We start from the raw sequence: 24274 nt of genomic DNA, 5'->3' as shown, positions 1-24274 counted from the left end.
TTTCTGGTACTCCTTAAATTATGTTTGGTATGTAATGCTTTTAAAGTTGGGAGCAGTGTTTGTGTGAGAGAGGGAGACCGTGCGTGTGTTAACAGAGAGTGAAGAAGGTTTCATGCAGTATTTTCCCCTTACTGCCCCCAATGAAATGCCATCATTATGCATGTTTATTCCTCCAGACAAGTCACAGTTAGGCCTTTGCAAATAAACTCAGAAAAAAAAAATTGTCCTCTCACTGTCAGCTGTGTTTATTTTCAGCAAACTTAACATGTGTAAATATTTGTATATAATAAGATTCAACAACTGACACACAAACTGAAAAAGTTCCACAGACATGTGACTAACATAAATTGAATAATGTGTCCATGAACAAAGGGGGGCATAATCAAAAGTAACAGTCGGTATCCGGTGTGGCCACCAGCTGCATTAAGTACTGCACCAGATTTGCCAGTTCTTGCTGTGAGATGTTACCCCACTTCCACCAAGGCCTGCAAGTTCCTGGACATTTATGCAGGGAATGGCCCTAGCCCTTACCCTCCAATCCAACAGGTCCCAGACGTGCTCAATGTGATTGAGATCCGGACTCTTTCTCTGTCTTGCAGAGCACTATGGCAGGTGGCATTGTCATGCTGGAGTGTCATGTCAGGATGAGCCTGCAGGAAGGTTACCACATGAGGGAGGAGGATGTCTTCCCTGTAATGCACAGCGTTGAGATTGCCTGCAATGACAACAAGCTCAGTCCGATGATGCTGTGACACACCGCCCCAGACCATGACGAACCTCCACCTCAAAATCCATCCCGCTCCAGAATACAGGCCTCGGTGTAACGCTCATTGCTTCGACGATATGAGCGAATCCGACCATCACCCCTGGTGAGACAAAACCGCAACTCGTCAGGGAGAGCACTCTATGCCAGTCCTGTCTGGTCCAGCGACGGTCGGTTTGTGCCCATAGGCGACGTTGTTGCCGGTGATGTCTGGTGAGGACCTGTCTTACTACAACAGGCCTACAAGCCCTCCAGTCCAGCCTCTCTAAGCCTATTGCGGACAGTCTGAGCACTGATGGAGGGATTGTGCGTTCCTGGTGTAACTCGGGCAGTTGTTGTTGCCATCCTGTACCTGTCCCGCATGTGTGATGTTTGGATATACCAATCCTGTGCAGGTCATGTTTGTTACTGTAATTTAATTATGCCAATGTGCTTTCATCAATTATAAACCCTTAATCTATTTTATGAGAATTTATAAGATTCTTGTTTGCATAAAATAGACGCAGACCAGTCTTTCAATAATAGGTAACAGAATTTATTCTCGGAGCGCGCTGACACTTAACCACGAGCAACAGTTTATATACACGTCATTTCATGGCTTTAACAGAATCCCCTCCTCTTGACCGGGACAAAGTGAGGTGAAAAGTTCATTCTAACTTACTAACACACTCCCAGGTCACTTTTGACCCCTCAACATTATCGATCACCACTGAGCTGACCGTTCTAATTAACAGAACCTAGGAATGCACTCACTGTCTTATCTAAAATCCCCAGAGCTAAGTTTCTGTAGGTTCAACGCTAGGTTAACGACCCATTAGTTTCTTCCTAGTTGGAATGGTGTTCATTAACTTCAATTATTCCTTGTCCGTGTCACACAATCCCTTCTTATGAACTCATATTGTTAATCAGATATAATAAAGCAGATTATAAGTTTTACTTAGTTACAGTTCCATTTAAAATGATTTGTTCAGTCATTTAATCATCATTTTACCAGCACTGTTACACGTGGTCTGCCACTGCGAGGACGATCAGCTGTCCATCCTGTCTCCCTGTAGCGCTGTCTTAGGCGTCTCACAGTACGGGCATTTCAATTTATTGCCCTGGTCACATCTGCAGTCCTCATGCCTCCTTGCAGCATGCCTAAGGCATGTTCACGCAGATAAGTAGGGACCCTGGGCATCTTTTTTTTATTTGTTATTTATTTATTTATTTATTTTACCTTTATTTAACCAGGTAGGCAAGTTGAGAACAAGTTCTCATTTACAATTGCGACCTGGCCAAGATAAAGCAAAGCAGTTCGACAGATACAACAACACAGAGTTACACATGGAGTAAAACAAACATACAGTCAATAATAAAGTATAAACAAGTCTATATACAATGTGAGCAAATGAGGTGAGAAGGGAGGTAAAGGCAAAAAAGGCCTTGGTGGCAAGGTAAATACAATATAGCAAGTAAAACACTGGAATGGTAGTTTTGCAATGGAAGAATGTGCAAAGTATAAATAAAAATAATGGGGTGCAAAGGAGCAAAATAAATAAATAAATTAAATACAGTTGGGAAAGAGGTAGTTGATAGGGCTAAATTATAGGTGGGCTATGTACAGGTGCAGTAATCTGTGAGCTGCTCTGACAGTTGGTGCTTAAAGCTAGTGAGGGAGATAAGTGTTTCCAGTTTCAGAGATTTTTGTAGTTCGTTCCAGTCATTGGCAGCAGAGAACTGGAAAGAGAGGCGGCCAAAGAAAGAATTGGTTTTGGGGGTGACTAGAGAGATATACCTGCTGGAGCGTGTGCTACAGGTGGGAGATGCTATGGTGACCAGCGAGCTGAGATAAGGGGGAACTTTACCTAGCAGGGTCTTGTAGATGACATGGAGCCAGTGGGTTTGGCGACGATTATGAAGCGAGGGCCAGCCAACGAGAGCGTACAGGTCGCAATGGTGGGTAGTATATGGGGCTTTGGTGACAAAACGGATTGCACTGTGATAGACTGCATCCAATTTGTTGAGTAGGGTATTGGAGGCTATTTTGTAAATTACATCGCCAAAGTCGAGGATTGGTAGGATGGTCAGTTTTACAAGGGTATGTTTGGCAGCATGAGTGAAGGATGCTTTGTTGCGAAATAGGAAGCCAATTCTAGATTTAACTTTGGATTGGAGATGTTTGATATGGGTCTGGAAGGAGAGTTTACAGTCTAACCAGACACCTAAGTATTTGTAGTTGTCCACATATTCTAAGTCAGAGCCGTCCAGTAGTGATGTTGGACAGGCGGGTAGGTGCAGGTAGCGATCGGTTGAAGAGCATGCATTTAGTTTTACTTGTATTTAAGAGCAATTGGAGGCCACGGAAGGAGAGTTGTATGGCATTGAAGCTTGCCTGGAGGGTTGTTAACACAGTGTCCAAAGAAGGGCCGGAAGTATACAGAATGGTGTCGTCTGCGTAGAGGTGGATCAGAGACTTACCAGCAGCAAGAGCGACCTCATTGATGTATACAGAGAAGAGAGTCGGTCCAATAATTGAACCCTGTGGCACCCCCATAGAGACTGCCAGAGGTCCGGACAACAGACCCTCCGATTTGACACACTGAACTCTATCAGAGAAGTAGTTGGTGAACCAGGCGAGGCAATCATTTGAGAAACCAAGGCTGTTGAGTCTGCCGATGAGGATGTGGTGATTGACAGAGTCGAAAGCCTTGGCCAGATCAATGAATACGGCTGCACAGTAATGTTTCTTATCGATGGCGGTTAAGATATCGTTTAGGACCTTGAGCGTGGCTGAGGTGCACCCATGACCAGCTCTGAAACCAGATTGCATAGCAGAGAAGGTATGGTGAGATTCAAAATGGTCGGTAATCTGTTTGTTGACTTGGCTTTCGAAGACCTTAGAAAGGCATGGTAGGATAGATATAGGTCTGTAGCAGTTTGGGTCAAGAGTGTCCCCCCCTTTGAAGAGGGGGATGACCGCAGCTGCTTTCCAATCTTTGGGAATCTCAGACGACACGAAAGAGAGGTTGAACAGGCTAGTAATAGGGGTGGCAACAATTTCGGCAGATAATTTTAGAAAGAAAGGGTCCAGATTGTCTAGCCCGGCTGATTTGTAGGGGTCCAGATTTTGCAGCTCTTTCAGAACATCAGTTGAATGGATTTGGGAGAAGGAGAAATGGGGAAGGCTTGGGCGAGTTGCTGTTGGGGGTGCAGTGCTGTTGACAGGGGTAGGAGTAGCCAGGTGGAAAGCATGGCCAGCAGTAGAAAAATGCTTATTGAAATTTTCAATTATGGTGGATTTATCAGTGGTGGCAGTGTTTCCTATCTTCAGTGCAGTGGGCAGCTGGGAGGAGGTGTTCTTATTCTCCATGGACTTTACAGTGTCCCAGAACTTTTTTGAGTTAGTGTTGCAAGAAGCAAATTTCTGCTTGAAAAAGCTAGCCTTGGCTTTTCTAACTGCCTGTGTATAATGGTTTCTAGCTTCCCTGAACAGCTTTTCAGAGTCAGTAGAAAGGCCTCTTTAGTGTCCTAAGTTTTCATAACTGTGACCTTAATTGCCTACCATCTGTAAGTGTCTTAATGACCATTCCACAGGTGCATGTTCATTAATTGTTTATGGTTCATTGAACAAGCATGGGAAACAGTGTTTAAACCCTTTACAATGAAGATCTGTGAAGTTATTTGGATTTTTATGAATTATCTTTGAAAGACAGGGTCCTGAAAAAGGGACGTTTCTTTTTTTTGGTGAGTTTGAGCAAATCAGCCATTATATAGCAGTTTTCTATTACACGGTGTGAAGTTAATTCGGTAAGTGTTGTGAATATCAGTGATAGTGTTTTGCGTAGGACATGCGCATAACGTTTAGAAAACGGGAACAAGCGTCCATGGGACAGGGTGAACAGGATGCAAGGCTACTGAATTGTACCACCCCCCCCCCCTCGGTTACCTTGATACTTGGCCTGGTGTCGTTACTAAAATGTTGGTATCGTGACAACACTACAAAGTACTAAATAAAATAAATGTTTATTTCTCACATGCGCCGACTACAACCTTACAGTGACATGCTTACTTACAGGCCCTTAATATGTGTTAAGTTATTTTTTACTTATTTTACTGCTGTTCTTTAATTAACAGTAGCGAGGCTATATACAGGGGGTACCGGTACAGAGTCAATGTGCGGGGTCACCAGTTAGTCAAGGTTATATATACAGTTGAAGTCGGAAGTCTAAATGTATTTGGCTAAGGTGTACGTAAACTAAATTCATTTTCTAATTGTAATGTCAGAATAATAGTAGAGAATTATTTATTTCAGCCTTTTTATTTCATCATATTCCCAGTGGGTCAGAAATTTACATACACTCAATTAGTATTTGGTAGCATTGCCTTTTAAATGGTTTAACTATGGTTAAACGTTTCAGGTAGCCTTCCACAAGCTTCTCACAATAAGTTGTGTGAATTTTGGCTCATTCCTCCTGACAGCTGGTGTAACTGAGTCAGGTTTTGTAGGTCTTCTTGCTCACACACGCCTTTTCAGTTCTGCCCACAAATTTTCTATAGGATTGAGGTCAGGGCTTTGTGATGGCCACTCCATTACCTTGACTATATTGTCCTTGAGCCATTTTGCCACAACTTTGGATGTATGCTTGGGGTCATTGTTAATTTTTGGAAGACCCATTTACGACCAAGCTTTAACTTCCTCACTGATGTCTTGAGATGTTGCTTCAATATATCTACATAATTTTCCTTCTTCATGAAGCCATCTATTTTGTGAAGTACACCAGTCCCTCCTGCAGCAAAGCACCCTCGCAACATGATGCTGCCACCCCCATGCTTCACGGTTGGGATGCTGTTCTTCGGCTTGCAAGCCTCCCCCATTTTCCTCCAAACATAATGATGGTCATTATGGCCAAACAGTTCTATTTTTGATTCATCAGACCAGAGGACATTTCTCCAAGAAGTACGATCTTTGTCCCCATGTGCAGTTGCAAACCGTAGTCTGGCTTTTTTATGGCGGGTTTGGAGCAGTGGCTTCTTCCTTGCCGAGCGGCCTTTCAGGTGATGTTGCTATAGGACTCGTTTTTACTGTGGATATAGATACCTTTTGTACTGGTTTCCTCCAGCATCCTCTCAAGGTCCTTTGCTGTTGTTCTGGAATTGATTTGCACTTTTCACATCAAAGTATGATGGCTGCGTAGTCACATGGTGTTTATACTTGCGTACTATTGCTTGTACATACAGTGCCTTGCGAAAGTATTCGCCCCCCGTGAACTTTGCGACCTTTTGCCACATTTCAGGCTTCAAACATAAAGATATAAACCTGTATTTTTTTTTTTGTGAAGAATCAACAACAAGTGGGACACAATCATGAAGTGGAACGACATTTATTGGATATTTCAAACTTTTTTAACAAATCAAAAACTGAAAAATTGGGCGTGCAAAATTATTCAGCCCCTTTACTTTCAGTGCAGCAAACTCTCTCCAGAAGTTCAGTGAGGATCTCTGAATGATCCAATGTTGACCTAAATGACTAATGATGATAAATACAATCCACCTGTGTGTAATCAAGTCACCGTATAAATGCACCTGCACTGTGATAGTCTCAGAGGTCCGTTAAAAGCGCAGAGAGCATCATGAAGAACAAGGAACACACCAGGCAGGTCCGAGATACTGTTGTGAAGAAGTTTAAAGCTGGATTTGGATACAAAAAGATTTCCCAAGCTTTAAACATCCCAAGGAGCACTGTGCAAGCGATAATATTGAAATGGAAGGAGTATCAGACCACTGCAAATCTACCAAGACCTGGCCGTCCCTCTAAACTTTCAGCTCATACAAGGAGAAGACTGATCAGAGATGCAGCCAAGAGGCCCATGATCACTCTGGATGAACTGCAGAGATCTACAGCTGAGGTGGGAGACTCTGTCCATAGGACAACAATCAGTCATATATTGCACAAATCTGACCTTTATGGAAGAGTGGCAAGAAGAAAGCCATTTCTTAAAGATATCCATAAAAAGTGTCGTTTAAAGTTTGCCACAAGCCACCTGGGAGACACACCAAACATGTGGAAGAAGGTGCTCTGGTCAGATGAAACCAAAATTGAACTTCTTGGCAACAATGCAAAACGTTATGTTTGGCGTAAAAGCAACACAGCTGAACACACCATCCCCACTGTCAAACATGGTGGTGGCAGCATCATGGTTTGGGCCTGCTTTTCTTCAGCAGGGACAGGGAAGATGGTTAAAATTGATGGGAAGATTGATGGAGCCAAATACAGGACCATTCTGGAAGAAAACCTGATGGAGTCTGCAAAAGACCTGAGACTGGGACGGAGATTTGTCTTCCAACAAGACAATGATCCAAAACATAAAGCAAAATCTACAATGGAATGGTTCAAAAATAAACATATCCAGGTGTTAGAATGGCCAAGTCAAAGTCCAGACCTGAATCCAATCGAGAATCTGTGGAAAGAACTGAAAACTGCTGTTCACAAATGCTCTCCATCCAACCTCACTGAGCTCGAGCTGTTTTGCAAGGAGGAATGGGAAAAAATGTCAGTCTCTCAATGTGCAAAACTGATAGACATACCCCAAGCGACTTACAGCTGTAATCGCAGCAAAAGGTGGCGCTACAAAGTATTAACTTAAGGGGGCTGAATAATTTTGCACGCACAATTTTTCATTTTTTGATTTGTTAAAAAAGTTTGAAATATCCAATAAATGTCGTTCCACTTCATGATTGTGTCCCACTTGTTGTTGATTCTTCACAAAAAAATACAGTTTTATATCTTTATGTTTGAAGCCTGAAATGTGGCAAAAGGTCGCAAAGTTCAAGGGGGCCGAATACTTTCGCAAGGCACTGTATGAACATGGTATCTTCAGGCGTTTGGAAATGGCTCCCAAGGATGAACCAGACTTGTGGAGGTCTACAAAAAAAAAATTCTGGTGTCTTGGCTGATTTCTTTAGATTATCCCATGATGTCAAGCAAAGAGGCACTGAGTTTGAAGGTAACTTTTGAAATACATCCACAGGTACACCTCCAATTGACTCATTATTTCAATTAGCCTATCAGAAGCTTCTAAAACCATGACATCATTTTCGGGAATTTTCCACGCTGTTTAAAGGCACAGTTAACTTAGTCTATGTCAACTTCTGACCCACTGGAATTGTGACAGTGAAATAATCTGTCTGTAAACAATTGTTAGAAAAATTACTTGTGTCATACACAAAGTAGATGTCCTAACCGACTTGCCAAAACTATAGTTTGTTAACAAGAAATTTGTTGAGTGGTTGAAAAATGAGTTTTAATGACTCCAACCTAAGTGTATGTAAACTTCCAACTTCAACTGTACATGTAGGTAGAGTTAGTGACTATCCATAGATATAAAGAGTAGCAGCAGTGTAAAAGAGGGGGGGGGGGACAATGCAAATAGTCTGAGTAGCTGTTCAGAAGTCTTATGGCTTGGAGGTAGAAGCTGTTAAGAAGCATTTTTGAACCTAGACTCCGGTACCGCTTGCCCATGCGGTAGCAGAAAGAACAGTCTATGATTGGGGTGGCTGGAGTCTGACAATTTTTAGGGCCTTCCTCTGTCACTGCCTGGTATAGAGGTCCTGGATGGCAGGAAGCTTGGCACCAGTGATGTACTGGGCAGTACGCATTACCCTCTGTAGTGCCTTGCGGTCGGAGGCAGAGCAGTTGCCATACCAGGCAGTGATACAACCAGTCAATGGTGCAGCTGTAGAACCTTTTGAGGTTCTGAGGACCCATTCCCAGGGGGCATAGGCTTTGTCGTGCCCTCTTCACAACTGTCTTGATGTGTTTAGACCATGATAGTTTGTTGGTGATGTGTCCACCAAGGAACTTGAAGCTCTCAATCTGCTCCACTGCAGCCCCGCCGATGGGAATGGTGGTGTGCTCGGTCCTCCTTTTCCTGTTGTCCAAAATCATCACCTTTGTCTTGATCACGTTGAGGGAGAGGTTGTTGTCCTGGCACCACACGGCCAGGTCTCTGACCTCCCTATAGGCTGTCTCATCGTTGTCGGTGATCAGGCCTACCGCTGTTGTGTCATCGGCAAACTTAATGATGGTGTTGGAGTCGTGCCTGGCCATGCAGTCATGGGGGAACAGGGAGTACTGGAGGGGACTGAGCACACACCCCTGAAGGCCTCCGTGTTGAGGATCAGCGTGGCTGATGTGTTACCTACCCTTACCACCTGGGTTCGGCCTGTCAGGAAGTGCAGGATCCAGTTGCAGAGTGAGGTGTTTTAGTCCCAGGGTCCTTAGCTTAGTGATGAGCTTTAAGGGCACTATGGTGTTGAAATTGATGCAGCCCAATGAGTGCAATGGTTCTCCAGGACAGGCTAATTCTAGCAATGAGTAAGTGGAGCAGGCAAGGTGCTCTCGCGCTATGTAAGGGGACATCAGCTGTGCTGATAGACTTGGTCCTTTTTCAATCAGTAGATGCAAGACATATTTGACCGAAGTGCTGAAAATACCCACAACTTTAGTAATGACTCCAACCTAGTTACGTTCTAGTTTCGAAAAAGTACAGTGCCTTGCGAAAGTATTCGCCCCCCTTGAACTTTGCGACCTTTTGCCACATTTCATGCTTCAAACATAAATATATAAAACTGTATTTTTTTGTGAAGAATCAACAACAAGTGGGACACAATCATGAAGTGGAACGACATTTATTGGATATTTCAAACTTTTTTAACAAATCAAAAACTGAAAAATTGGGCGTGCAAAATTATTCAGCCCCTTTACTTTCAGTGCAGCAAACTCTCTCCAGAAGTTCAGTGAGGATCTCTGAATGATCCAATGTTGACCTAAATGACTAATGATGATAAATACAATCCACCTGTGTGTAATCAAGTCTCCGTATAAATGCACCTGCACTGTGATAGTCTCAGAGATCCGTCAAAAGCGCAGAGAGCATCATGAAGAACAAGGAACACACCAGGCAGGTCCACTTAGGTACCAAAGATGGTGGATAAATGTAAAGTTCACTCAGGCTGTTTTCCATAGAAAAAGGTCAGTTCCGGTCTGCTTAAGGGGATGGCTCTCCCATACAGCAGCTAGGTCTGGTCTACTTAGTTCATTGACTGTAATTGAGGTACTTTATATTATGACAAGATGGTGTCGGGTTGCATTTCACACAATAAAAAAAAGAAAAGATTACGCATTAGAAATGTCTTTAAACGCTGATCTAAAATGCTTCTTAGTTTAATTTCTGCTCGGCATCAGACTAATTTTGTGCTTCAGTTGCACTTCTCCACTCTGAGAATTCACAAACCGGCATCCCATCAGCTACGTTTCTCTGGTACTTTTTTCAGTCAAGCCTACTTTTCTCCAGTAAATGCAAGATTAATTATAAACAAAACATTAGGAAATGTAGCCGGCTACATTTTTCTATAATAAACATTACTGGACAGATTGACCGGAGTGGACCCTTTCACTTTGCGTCTTCCTCTCTGACTAAACAAATGTTACCAGCCCCCAAATTTTTTTTACTGCCATCCTAGTGACCAATTAATAATGAGTGTTGCACTGCCAAGTCTAAGGGTATTTTGGTCACTGTCTCGAAGTCTATAATACCCACTGCTGGTAGCCATGTGTTCTTCTAACTGTAAATTCAGTGTCCTAAAAACACATTGCAGTTTTACCCAATAAAGCCTATGCTCACTCACAATTACAGATTCACATTTTGGCACGCTCCTGTCTCATAGATTTTCAAGTAGATTTAAATAAATGATCTCGACCACTCAGGAACCTTTGTCTTCTTGGTAAGCAACTCCATTGTATATTTGGCCTTGTGTGTCAGGTTATTGTCCTTCTAAAAAGTTAATTCAACTCCCAGTGTCTGTTGGAAGGCAGACTGACCCAGCTTTTCCTATAGGATGTTGCCTGTGTTTAGCTCCATTCCATTTACTTTTTATCCTGAAGCTCCAGTCCTTAACAATTACAATCATAACATGCTGCAGCCACCACCACTTTGCTTGAAAATGTGGAGAGTGGTACTCCATAATGAGTTGTATTGGATTTGCCCCAAACATTTGTATTAGGGACAGAAAGTGAATTGCTTTGCACAGCTTACCATAACTAAGGTGTTGAATACTTGACTTAAGAAATTTAGAAAAACACAATTCTACTTTTGAGTTAAAACATTTTTTAAAATTCTATTTTAAATTCGGGCACGTAACTTTTTAAATTTTACCTTTATCTAACTAGGCAAGTCAGTTAAGAAAAAATTATTATTTTCAATGACGGCCTAGGAACAGTGGGTTAACTGCCTGTTCAGGGGCAGAACGACAGATTTGTACCTTGTCAGCTCAGGGATTTGAACTTGCAACCTTTCGGTTACTAGTCCAACGCTCTAACCACTAGGCTACCCTGTCGCCCCAACAAAAAGTGTGAATACTTTCTGAAGGCATTGTAACTTGGTCATATTCATACAAGTTGAACTTTGAGTGTGTTGCTACATGCCCACATGTCTAAACTGGTTTGTTATAATATTCATGGTCTCACTGTTGCCCCCCCTCTACACAGAAATGGCTCCAAGTGACTGATCTGTACAAGGAGGTGTACCATCACCTGGCCCGCTATGTCCCAAAGATCTACTGCCTGGGGCCCAACCTGAACCCCCAGAGTGAGGACTTGCTGGCCCAGATGCTGCTGCAGGCCCCTCTGGAGTGGTACCTGTGTGGGGAGGACCCCTCCACGGGCCTGGCCAAGCTGGAGCAGAACAACCAGCCCTCACAGCTCTGCGGACACGTCTTCAAAGTGGGAGAGCCCACCTACTCGTGCAGGTGGGGGTAGTTAAGGTGTCGTTCAAACAGACGGAGACACGCGTGCACATACTAGCTGTCCTTTCCTGTGAATTGGGTCAGGTTAGCCCTGTGTTAAGTCTGAGGTCAAACCGTAAGCTTCCTGGTAAGCGGTACTGTCTGGATAAAGTCATGGTCATTTCCGTTTACAGGAGCAGCTTGCTAATACTAGCCAATTCCATACACTCAGGTGTGTGTTCAATGGAAAACCATTGGGACTCATACCCATGCTTATTGTACTTGTATAGCCTAATTGTACATCCGTTTTATGATTATTGCTGTTTTAAATTTTTCTTGTGACATGTTCACTGGGTCATGTTAATATGGGATCTAGACATGACCTGGTTGAACATTGGAGGACGATGTTTGACACTGTTGGCTGTCCCTCCTGCCTCACTCACCGTCAATCTCTCCTGCAGGGAATGTGCTGCAGACCCCACCTGTGTGCTGTGTATGCAGTGTTTCCTGGGCAGTGTGCATAAAGAGCATCGCTACAGGGTAAGAACGACGACGACAACCTCTACCACGCACTCAATGGTTCAGTAGAGGCTGACCAGCAGCCTAAACAATGGCTAGGTTTCTGTAGAGGTGCTGTCGCAGAATGGTTAAGTGAGTGTGTGATTGGCATGAGACGGGTCACTCAGTTGCTGCTCTGAATCCAGGCTGAGGATCAGGAAGGCTAATCCCATTTGGGGCTGGCCACTGCTGCCATGTGGTCCTCAGGATGGGTGCACCTAGGCTCCTCAGCTCTGTTCATCCAGGAGTAGGTACAAGTTGCCCCTAAGCACTGATACAGGGTCAGATATGTAGTTGCAGTCCTATTAACGATTTAAGGTTAGGATTGGGGATAGCGTGAATGGATCCATGGCAAATTTGACCCGGAGTGCTGACTCATGCATTCTGGTCTTATCTTACTCCACTTGTGTTTGTTCTAGAGCATTGTAGAACATTCTAGTTCCGGGCAATCAGATGTACATATGTCTGTTACAGGTTATGTAGAAGATTCTAGTTGTTGTCGTCTTCCAAATGTAAATGATCCATCAGCTTCTCTGTCTACCGTGTGTGTGTACACAAGTGTTGTCTTGCCTCACATCTCTTGTCTGCCCTCCAGATGACGACCTCTGGGGGAGGGGGTTTCTGTGACTGTGGAGACACAGAGGCATGGAAGAAGGGCCCTTACTGTCAGAAACACGAGCCCAACATCAGTGACTCCTGTCAGGAGGTGAGCATCTCTTAGCTATATTGCGTCTCATTGACATCCAATAACTATACACAGTTCATTCACTGCTGTTGCTCTTACACATGTTATTACGTTACAAGTTGTTAGAGATTGCGAATTGGCACTCTAAAATTTCATTTGATTGAATCATTGTTTGAGTTCGACACTCCCATAGTTGCAGTGCATTTGGAAAGTATTTAGACCCCTTGACTTTTTCTACATGTTGTTATGTTACAGCCTTATTCTAAAATGGATTTTAGAATAAGGCTGTTTACACACAATACCCCGTGAGGACAATCTACAGTCGTGGCCAAAAGTTTTGAGAATGACACAAATATTAATTTTCACAAAGTCTGCTGCCTCAATTTGTTTGATGGCAATTTGCATATATTCCAGAATTGTCAAGAGTGATCAGATGAATTGCAATTAATTGCAAAGTCCCTCTTTGCCATGCAAAGGAGCTGAATCCCTAAAAAAACATTTCCACTGCATTTCAGCCCAGCCACAAAAGGACCAGCTGACATCATGTCAGTGATTCTCTCGTTAACACAGGTGTGAGTGTTGACGAGGACAAGGCTGGAGCTCACTCTGTCATGCTGATTGAGTTTGAATAACAGACTGGAAGCTTCAAAAGGAGGGTGGTGCTTGGAATCATTGTTCTTGCTCTGTCAACCATGGTTATCTGTACGGAAACACGTGCCGTCATCAATGCTTTGCACAAAAAGGGCTTCACAGGCAAGGATATTGCTGCCAGTAAGATTGCACCGAAATCAACCATTTTATCGGATCATCAATAACTCCAAGGAGAGCAGTTCAATTGTTGTGAAGAAGGCTTCAGGGCGCCCAAGAAGGTCCTGGCGCTTGCTGGACTGTCTCCTGAAGTTGATTCAGCTGTGGGATCGGGGCACCACCAGTACAGAGCTTGCTGAGGAATGGCAGCAGGCAGGTGTGAGTGCATCTGCACACACAGTGAGACAAAGACTTTGAGGATGGCCTGGTGTCAAGAAGTGCAGCAAAGAAGCCACTTCTCTCCAGGAAAAACATCAGGGACAGACTGATATTCTGCAAAAGGTACAGGGATTGAACTGCTGAGGACTGGGGTAAAGTCATTTTCTCTGATGAATCCCCTTTCCGATTGTTTGGGGCATCTGGAAAAAATCTTGTCCGGAGAAGACAAGGTGAGCGCTACCATCAGTCCTGTGTCATGCCAACAGTAAAGCATCCTGAGACCATTTCATGTGTGGGGTTGCTTCTCAGTCAAGGGAGTGGGCTCACTCACAATGTTGCCTAAGAACACAGCCATGAATAAAGAATGGTACCAACACATCCTCCGAGAGCAACTTCTCCCAACTATCCAGGAACAGTTTGGTGACGAACAGTGCCTTTTCCAGCATGATGGAGCACCTTGCCATAAGACAAAAGTGATAACCAAGTGGCTCGGGAACAAAACATTGATATTTTGGGTCCATGGCCAGGAAACTCCCCAGACCTTAATCCCAATGAGAACTTGTGGTCAATCCTCAAGAGGCGGGTGGACAAACAAAACCCACAAATTCTGACGAACTCCAAGCATTGATTATGCAAGAATGGGCTGCCATCAGTCAGGATGTGGCCCAGAAGTTAATTGACAGCATGCCAGGGCGGATTGCAGAGGTCTTGAAAAAGAAGGGTCAACACTGCAAATATTGACTCATTGCATCAACTTTATGTAATTGTCAATAACAGCTTTTGACACTTATGAAATGCTTGTAATTATATTTCTGTATTCCACAGTAACATCTGACAAAAATATCTAAAGACACTGAGGCTGCAAACTTTGTGGAAATTAATATTTGTGTCATTCTCAACTTTTTGCCACGACTGTACACACAATACCCCGTAATGGCAAAGCAAAAACGTTTTTTTAGACATTTTAGCAAATGTATTAGAAAAAAGAAAAAAAACAACATTTATTTACATAAGTATTCAGACCCTTTGCTGTGACACCTGAAATTGAGCTCTGGTGCATCCTGTTTCCATTGATCATACTTGATGTTTCTACAACTTGATTGGGGTCCACCTGTGGTAAATTAAATTGATTGGACATGATTTGGAAAGGCACACATCTGTCTATATAAGGTCCCACAGTTGACAGTGCACGTCAGAGCAAATACCAAGCCATGAGGTTGAGGGAAATGTCCCTAGAGCTCCGAGACAGGATTATGTCGACAGAGCCTACGAAACGGTACCAAAATTGTATTGAAGGTCCCCAAGAACACCGTGGCCTCCATCATTCTTAAATGAAGAAGTTTGGAATCACCAAGACTCCAATGGATGTTCTGACTGATCTCTAGAGTTCCTCTGTGGAGATGGGAGAACCTCCCAGAAGGACAACCATCTCTGCAGCACTCTACCAATCAGGCCTTTATGGTAGAGTGGCCAGATGGAAGCCACCGCTCAGTAAAAGGCACATGCCAGCCTGCTTGGAGGTTGCCAAAAGGCACCTAAAGAACCTCAGACCATGAGAAACAAGATTCTCTGGTCTGATGAAACCAAGATTGAAGTCTTTGGCCTGAATGCCAAGCATGACATCTGGAAGAAACCTGGTACCATCCCTACGGTGAAGCATGGAGGTGGCAGCATCATTCTGTGGGGATGTTTTTCAGCAGCAGGGACTGGGAGACTAGTCAGCATCGAGGAAAAGATAAACGGCGCAGAGTACAGAGGGAAACTTGACGAAAACCTGTTCCAGAGCGCTCAGGACCTCAGACTGGGAAAGAAGGTTCACCTTCCAACAGGACAATGACCATAAGCACACATCAAGACAATGCAGGAGTGGCTTCGAGACAAGTCTCTGAATGTCCTTCAGTGGCCCATTCAGAGCCAGACTGAAAATGGCTGTGCAGTAACACTCCCCTTCCAACCTGACAGAGCTTGAGAGGATCTGCAGAGAGGAATGGGAGAAACTCCACAAATACAGGTGTCTAGCTTGTAGCATCATACCCGAGGCTGTAATCAGTGCCGAATGTGGTTCAACAAAGTACTGTGTAAAAGGTCTGAGTACTTATGTACATTTGATATTTCTGTTTTTAAAAATTAGTAATACATTTGCAAACATTTCTAAACCTGTTTTTGCTTCATTATTGGGTATTGTGTGTAGATTGAGGGGGGGAAACAATTTAATATATTTTAGAATAAGGCTGTAACATACCAAAATGTGGAAAAAGTCAAGGGGTCTGAATACTTTCCGAATGTGCTGTGTATTTCGCTGATCATTATTTAATTGTCTATTTGCAGGATCCCCTGGCCCACCTCTCAACAGACATGATTGCCCGCTGCTATAATGTCTTCTCCGTTGTGCTGAAATACGCCGTGGACATGCTCACCTGGGACAAGGAGGATGAACTGCCCCCGGGCCTGGAGCCTCCGTATGTACACACACACACACACACACACACACCCAAAGTACTTTGTGATCAGTTTTAATGTTCTTGCTGGTCATCATGACAACCCAATAATTTCCATCTATATCCAGTTGATAGTCATGTTTGTCTGCTTCTGATTTCTCAGAGACCGAAGTGACACTTATTACTGCATGCTCTTCAATGATGAGGTGCACACCTACGAGCAAGTCATCTACACCCTTCAGAAGGCGGTCAACTGCACCCAGAAAGAAGCAGTCAGCTTCGCCACCACAGTGGACAGAGATGTGAGTCGTGTGTGTGTAGCCCGCAAACCAACGACATCATTGACTAATGGCTTGATATGTGTGTAATCATCTCCTGCTATACAGGGAAGGAAATCGGTGCGCTTTGGCGACTTCGCTTTCTGTGAGCTGGCCAAGTCGGTCATTGTGGTGAGTAGCCTGGTTTGGGGATCTGGATGCATCTCATTGAAATCTCATGACATCAAACCGCTGCCACCAATTAATCTGTTAAGTCATTTTCAATGAGTCTCTATATATTAATTGTGTGTGTGTGCACGTGTATAGAGGAACACGAGTCGTCAGTCCAAGCCCTTGCGGGTCCAGGTAATGCACTCCTCGGTGGTGGCTCATCAGTGCTTCGCTCTCAAAGCCCTCCACTGGCTGGGCCATGTCATAGGATACTCAGGTCAGTCTCCTTCCACTCTACATACTATTAACGTGAGTATTGTCTACCTGTCGTTGGATGGTGCACTCAGTGTCCTCTTGAAATATAAAGAACTTAAATATTGTGTTAAATGTTTATTGGGGGTGGGGGGGACCCGTGTGTTCACTGCGTGTGCCTGAGGGCCCATTGACACTGTGTGTGTGTGTGTAGATGCTCTGAGGAGGATCCTGTGTCAGGTGGGCCTAGAGAGGGGGCCAGAGGGTGAGAACTCCTCCCTGGTGGACACGCTCATGCTCTGTGACTCCAAGATGTGGAAAGGTGAGGAGGAACTGCATCTTTTTAGTTCTTGACAGCTTTGGGAAAAGTTTCACTCAATAAAAAAAATCCTCAGATTTTGGGATGGGTATTGACCAACCCCAACCCTATCTCCTGCAATGCGCATAAAACACAAACACTTCCATGAGTTCTCTCTTAACACCTAATTTCTACTCTAGGAGCCAGGAATGTCTACCACCAGCTCTTTATGAGCAGCCTTCTCATGGACCTCAAATACAAGAAGCTGTTTGCTATCCAGTTCGCAAAAGTAAGCTTCTTCTTTTGATCCATAATATGATAAGCCACTATGGCCGCCTAGCACCGCTATTTGGGAAGTCACCACCTTTTACAGGTGGTAGTCTATTCCGCTCCTCAAACTAGGCTCGGCATTGCTGAGCGAGCGTGATTTTAATTCCACAGAATTATGCAACTGAACCGATAGACCGATAAGCATGACCGGTCACCGGTCAAATGTATTTTGGCCAGCTAACCGGTTTAATAGTTACCCGTTAACATCCCTAAAAGATACTGTTAGCGTATAGCTCTGAAAGAGAATTTGATACTGTCTTGAATTGAAGATTGATATGTCAAACAAATGTATTGTATGAATATGAGTGTTTTCATAAAGATCATCCCATGAGTTCTCTGACAGAGACTGACACCATACCCATTTGGTCATTTAAACACACACCAAAGCGTGTATAGTCTTATCATAACAGCAGATTGAGAGTATTTGGCACGAGGCCTGGATGAGGCGTTAACTGCGCCCATCACATCCTTTTACTCTGTCCTCCTGGGTGGCATAGCTGAGAGGATGGAAAGACAGCCGGCTTTACAGCAGGCTTTTCTCTCAGCCTGCTTGACATGTAACACAGCCCCACACATGCCCAGTCCCTGTCGGACCCCTCAACCCAAAATCCTAGGCTGTCCGCTCTGCTCTCACACACCCAAACCCAAAGCTCTACAGGTGTCTTGAGCTGAACCTGAGAGCATAGATATGCACTCACTAGATCACATGAGCTAAGACTTAGACCGGATATTGGGTAAGATTGACTGCCCAAAGTCTTGCGTGGAGGAATATTGAATCCAATCTTTTAGATTAGACTCAATTGGTCTATTTTGTGATTCTGTATCTATGCTCTCTGAGACCTGGGTGGTCAAGGATCAGAGCGCTTTAGATGCTTAGTAGGGGGAGTAGGATGAAGTTGCACGAAAACACTCATCTGAGGTCAGTTTTGCTTTCCCTCTCCAAAAGGGTTAAGCTTACAATTTGGCAAGTAAGCTGATCCTAGATCTGTGTCTAGGGGTAACTGCTCACCAGAGCGTAGAAAGGTATTGGGGGAGTGGGGAAGGGGGGCCCACGGCCTTTGACCAGGAGGTGAATGTCCCCCTTGTCATTTAGAATTACCGGCGCCTCCAGACAGATTTTATGGAGGATGACCACGAGCGTGTAGTGTCAGTGACCTCTCTGTCAGTTCAGCTCTTCACCGTCCCCACCATGGTGAGTAACCCAAAACTCCATGCCTGACCGCACACATCTCAACACACACCTCTTCTCTTGTCTTCCCCCATTCCACTGCTGTTAGAATTATGAGCGCTTGCAGAGCGACTATGTGAAAGATGACCACGACAGGGAGTTCTCGGTCACTGACCTCTCGGTGCAAATGTTCACAGTGCCCTCCCTGGTGAGTACAGGCCGCACGGGTCGGGGTGACGTGAGTACCACCCGAGATGGGACGCATGCTGAGAACCACAAGGATTTTTAGACTGTTAATTGATGTCACGTCCATAGAGTGAAAGGATGGCCGTCTTAACCACGAGTGTGTCATCTTCATTATGTTCAGAATATCTCCGTTCTCGTCGTTGATTCCTTGAAAAGGGTGTTGCATGCCAAACTGATGTTTTAGATGTTTCTTAAGTAAAACAACATTATACTTCTAGGATCCCATTTCTTGTGGTTATCACAATAACTATTATAGAAATGAAACTGTTAAAGATTTGTGATCACCCTAGCAAAGTATGCTATTCCAGTTGTATGCTAATGCTGTAGTGTACTTTTAAAGGGATACTGCGAGATTCTACTTACCCAGAGTCGGATTAACTCGTGGATACCGTTTATTTTTTTTATTTTTTATAAATGTATACAGTGGGGCAAAAAAGTATTTAGTCAGCCACCAATTGTGCAAGTTCTCCCACTTAAAGATGAGAGAGGCCTGTAATGTTCATCATAGGTACACTTCAACTATGACAGACAAAATGAGAAATAAAATCCAGAAAATCACATTGTAGGATTTTTAATGAATTTATTTGCAAATTATGGTGGAAAATAAGTATTTACAGGTTGGTGAGAGCCAGAAATCTTGCTTGTTTGTAGGTGACCAAATACTTATTTTCCACCATAATTTGCAAATAAATTCATTAAAAATCCTACAATGTGATTTTCTGGATTTTTTTTTTTCTAATTTTGTCTGTCATAGTTGAAGTGTACCTATGATGAAAATTACAGGTCTCTCTCATCTTTTTAAGTGGGAGAACTTGCACAATTGGTGGCTGACTAAATACTTTTTTGCCCCACTGTATAAACCTCTGCGTGCGGTACAGTATGAAGGATGTTAGCGGTAGTTTTACGAGCCAATGTTAACTATTGTTAGCGCAATGACTGGAAGTCTACAGTTGTGGTAGCATAACCGGTAACTTCCTGCATACTGCACACGGAGACATAAAAACGGTATCCACGACTGGGTAAATTGGGCCGAAATGCCAGAATATCGAAATATCCCTTTTTAAGTCTGTAGTATATTTTTACATAGATTTGCCTGGATTGTATTTAGGGGTGATTTTGACTCCGGAATGTCCTTCTACTTGAGGCCTCTAACCCTCATCCTCTCCCCCCTGGCCCAGGCGCGGATGCTGATCACCGAGGAGAACCTGATGACCACCATAATCAGGACCTTTGTGGACCATCTGCGCCACCGTGACCTGCAGGGCCGCTTCCAGTTTGAGCGCTACACCGCCCAGCAGGCTTTCAAGTTCCGCCGCGTCCAGAGCCTCATCGGAGACCTCAAGTAAGATGACTGTGCTAACAGTGTGTGTAGATTAGTTAAGTAAGTGTTGTACAAAGCCAGTGTGTGTTGTAAACAATGTTGTTTGTGTGTGCGCGCAGGTATGTCCTCATCAGTCGGCCCACAGAGTGGAGTGACCAACTCAGGGAGAAGTTCCTGGAGGGCCTGGACACCTTCCTGGAGCTGCTCAAGTGCATGCAGGTTAGAACTAGTCACTGTTAGGGGTGGGGGACTGGGCATCCGTAACCCCTCTGAGCTTGATTGAGACTACACGGGTCTATGGAACAGAGTGACGATGTGTCTATGTGTATCTCTGTAGTCTAAAGGTGCTTCCTCTCAGTCTCCCCTCATTCACCTACACTGCCCTACAAAATAAGATTTGGTGAAAGAAATATGATGGTAGAACTTGCTTCCACCTGTCCAGTTCTTTCACATCAGATAAGAACGAGGCATTTAGGTCAGAGGAATGCATTTCTGACTCCTATGTAGAGGTCGACCGATTAATTGGAATGGCCGATTAATTAGGGCCGATTTCAAGTTTTCATAACAATCGGAAATCAGTGTTTTTGTGTGCCGATTTTTATTTTATTTTTTATTTATTATTATTTATCTTTTATTATTATTCTTATCTTTATTTAACTAGACAAGTCAGTTAAGAACACATTCTTATTTTCAATGACGGCCTAGGAACGGTGGGTTAACTGCCTCGTTCAGGGGCAGAAAGAGCCTTGTGGTGGTTGTTTCCCTTGCTCTGCATGGGTAACGCTGCTTCGATGTGCTGGCTGTTGTCGTTGTGTTGCTGGTTCGAGCCCAGGGAGGAGCGAGGAGAGGGACGGAAGCTATACTGTTACACTGGCAATACTAAAGTGCCTATAAGAACATCCAATAGTCAAAGGTTAATGAAATACAAATGGTATAGAGGGAAATGGTCCTAAAATAACTACAACTTAAAACTTCTTACCTGGGAATATTGAAGACTCATGTTAAAAGGAACCACCAGCTTTCATATGTTCTCAGCAAGGAACTGAAACGTTAGCTTTCTTACATAGCACATATTGCACTTTTACGTTCTTCTCCAACACTTTGTTTTTGCATTATTTAAATAAAATTGAACATGTTTCATTATCTACTTGAGTCTAAATAGATTTTATTAATGTATTATATTAAGTTAAAATAAGTGTTAATTCAGTATTGTTGTAATTGTCATTATTACAAATACATTTTTTATTTTATTTTTTTAATCGTGCCGATTTAATCGGTATCTGCTTTTTTGGTCCTCCAATAATCGGTATCGGTGTAGAAAAATCCATAATCGGTCGACCTCTACTCCTATGTTCCTCCCCATGTCTGGTTCATTTTGGGGGTGGTGTTTAGCCGCGTCTGTGCTTTCTGTCTCCCTCATCAGGGAATGGACCCGGTTGTGAGGCAGGTGGGCCAGCACATTGAGATGGAGCCTGAGTGGGAGGCAGCCTTCACCCTGCAGATGAAGCTCACACACATCATCTCCATGATACAGGAGTGGTGCGCTACAGATGTGAGTGACTTGACATGATACATGAACACGCACACACTTTTCTCTCACAAACTCTTTGTGGGTCACTCACAAACATGCACCTGCCTTTTCTGACCTGTGGTTCCTACTGTTTTTTTTATTTTCTTCCTGTGTGTGTACAGGAGCGTGTGCTGATTGAAGCCTATAAGAAGTGCCTGACAGCCCTTACACACTGCCACAGTGGCTTCGCCGATGGGGAGCAGCCCATCACACTGAGCATGTGTGGACATTCTGTGGACACCATCCGTTACTGTGTGTCTCAGGAGAAAGTCAGCATCCACCTGCCTGTGTCCCGCTTACTTGCAGGTCGGACACTAGCACACAGCTGAATGACAGACCGCTGATGCTTTGGCTATGATATTGACGGAGATTCTACCCTTTTGTTAATATGGTCACTTTTTTCTGTTTAGGTCTCCACGTTCTCCTCAGTAAGATGGAGGTGGCCTACAGATTCCCTGAACAGCTTCCGCTGGTAAGTAGGGCTGTCACGATCATGACCGCAGTCAAATTCCACGTGGCTTATTAGTCACGGTAATTAGGCTTCTCCAAGCTCTAATGCTGCTGATGGTCATTAGTAGCCTACCAATTGTGCTACTTGTCTGGTGCGTTGCATTGAACATTGAACATCTGAATCAAACAGTGTGTTACAGTTACAGTGATGTCCTCCATTTATAAAGAGGATCCCATCAGCTTTCTATGAGCTAGGCCTACTATAGTTATTTCTCAACGTTCTGAATATTAAGCACATTGCTTCTCATTACAACAGGAGTATTAGCCTACCTGGCTGGCGTGAAAATGCATGATAATGGTCCAAATCAAAATGAATTTCACGCATATACTAAATGATATATTAGTAATGTGTACTATTATTTAGTGTATGTATAGACCAGATTTAAATCAAGAATAGTCTGATTGGTGACAATATTACCATATCACTTTTTCATGCCTTTTTTTAATCATAGGCACACACGTCATGTAGCTTAGCCCATAGGCCTATATTTTCTAAACTAAAGTTGCCAATTATCTTCTTAAAATGAAACACATTAATTAACCGGTGTAGAGTCTAACTGGCATACATAGGCGGCGTGTGAGTTTCAAGTTTGGGGAAGAGAACTATTACCGTAAAAATGTACCTTTTTTTAATAAAGCATTACATGCATAATTGCATTTGCGGTCACTTTTGAGAATGGTGCCCCCCCCCGCTAATTGTTTGTTGGAACATTATAGCCATTTGCCGTGTGCACATTGCTGCTCTTATAATGGGAAGAAATAGTTTATCAACAGTTGAACCTAAACGTTCTGATCTGTTGCATCAGCCTCATTGCTTTTAAAAGTTAAATGTTTTATGTTAGTGGTTGTATTAATCTGTCGCATCCCACAACTGTCTCAGACTATGTTTTGAAGTATTTATTTCTCACACAGAAGGACAAGTTGACCAATCGAATAGGTCAACTTTTCTACTATGGGGTACAGTAGAATGTCATGGGTTTGTGCTTTTGCTGTTCGTTAGGCCTGCTCATCTTGTTGGCTGACAGTAAATGTGTACAGTTTTTTTCCAACATCTTCAATATAAGCGCCGGAATCTGATAAGGACACGCGCAGTTCCGTCCCCGACGTTTCTGTCTTCACTTGTAGCCTGTGAGAAGGACCTGTGATGTCTGCAGGACCCGATCACAGGCATTGGCTGATAAGAATTGAGATACAGTATCTGAGAGAGCCATGTGAGTGCGAGGCACTTCGGAGTGCACATTGGGCAGAAGGGAATTATAATTATTATATTCAGCCCAAGGGCACAATGGCCGCAAAAAGCATGGATTTTTTGGGGGGATCATTATTGCCACAAAGGGGATGCCGCCGGGAAATTCGAGGAATTATCAAGTGCATGTGAAAATGTGAATGAGGGACTGATTAAACGTGTGCTGCCTGCACAACAAAAAAAACGAAGCAGAGCTCGTGTCTTTTCATGCAATCCCTCCAAAATCATCATTAGTCTCGTCATGCAGTCTTAGAATGTATTAAAATCAAAACATATAGCACAACGTTTGTAGAACAACCTAAAGTTACATAAACACCTCTAAATTAAGCGTATAGGAGGACCTGTTTCTTTGTTAACCGCTCAACACAGAATGGCCGCATGCGCGCACTCCCCCAGAAATCACTTGGAGAGAATATCCTTTCTATTTTATTCAGCTATGTTCAGTTGTATTCTTCCTACTATAAAATAATGCCACTGAATTCTATGCAAATCTTGTCTGCTAAATGAACTAGTGTAGCCCACCGCCATATGGCATAGCCGGATCAGGGTCTAACATAAGGGCAACTCGGAGTATGTTCTTCTGAAATAGACTACATTTTCTTAATGTCATGCTTCCTTAGACCTGTCTAAAATAAATAATGGATCTATTGTGACGCTATATTACATTGATTTATTAGACTTTGGAACATCTACGTTTTAAAAAGGTCTGCGTCAGTGGCTTGTAGGCTATG

At 43.5% G+C, this 24274-nt stretch overlaps 1 protein-coding gene across 8 annotated transcripts in view; it reads left to right on the top strand.

Annotated features, from left to right (window-relative positions):
• The window catches only part of LOC110502348 (E3 ubiquitin-protein ligase UBR2), a 42545-nt gene that overhangs the window by 3418 nt on the left and 14853 nt on the right, over positions 1-24274 (top strand). For 4 of the 8 annotated variants that reach the window (XM_036959853.2, XM_036959852.2, XM_090216680.1 and 1 more), the window contains exons 2-16: positions 11292-11551; positions 11989-12067; positions 12681-12791; positions 16065-16195; positions 16338-16476; positions 16561-16623; positions 16759-16879; positions 17069-17176; positions 17353-17441; positions 18576-18674; positions 20075-20238; positions 20337-20436; positions 21641-21769; positions 21910-22093; positions 22198-22259. In XM_036959853.2, the coding sequence (XP_036815748.2) occupies positions 11292-11551; positions 11989-12067; positions 12681-12791; positions 16065-16195; positions 16338-16476; positions 16561-16623; positions 16759-16879; positions 17069-17176; positions 17353-17441; positions 18576-18674; positions 20075-20238; positions 20337-20436; positions 21641-21769; positions 21910-22093; positions 22198-22259 (1839 nt within the window). Of the gene's footprint in view, positions 1-11291; positions 11552-11988; positions 12068-12680; positions 12792-16064; positions 16196-16337; positions 16477-16560; positions 16624-16758; positions 16880-17068; positions 17177-17352; positions 17442-18575; positions 18675-18759; positions 18859-20074; positions 20239-20336; positions 20437-21640; positions 21770-21909; positions 22094-22197; positions 22260-24274 lie in introns of all 8 variants that reach the window. The other 4 variants (XM_036959854.2, XM_036959850.2, XM_036959849.2 and 1 more) reach the window with 1 other exon arrangement.

Source organism: Oncorhynchus mykiss, chromosome 23 (assembly GCF_057628025.1).
Source record: "Oncorhynchus mykiss isolate SJ-2025 chromosome 23, ASM5762802v1, whole genome shotgun sequence".
Lineage (NCBI taxonomy): Eukaryota > Metazoa > Chordata > Actinopteri > Salmoniformes > Salmonidae > Oncorhynchus > Oncorhynchus mykiss.
This window is presented reverse-complemented; position numbering and strand designations above follow the sequence as displayed.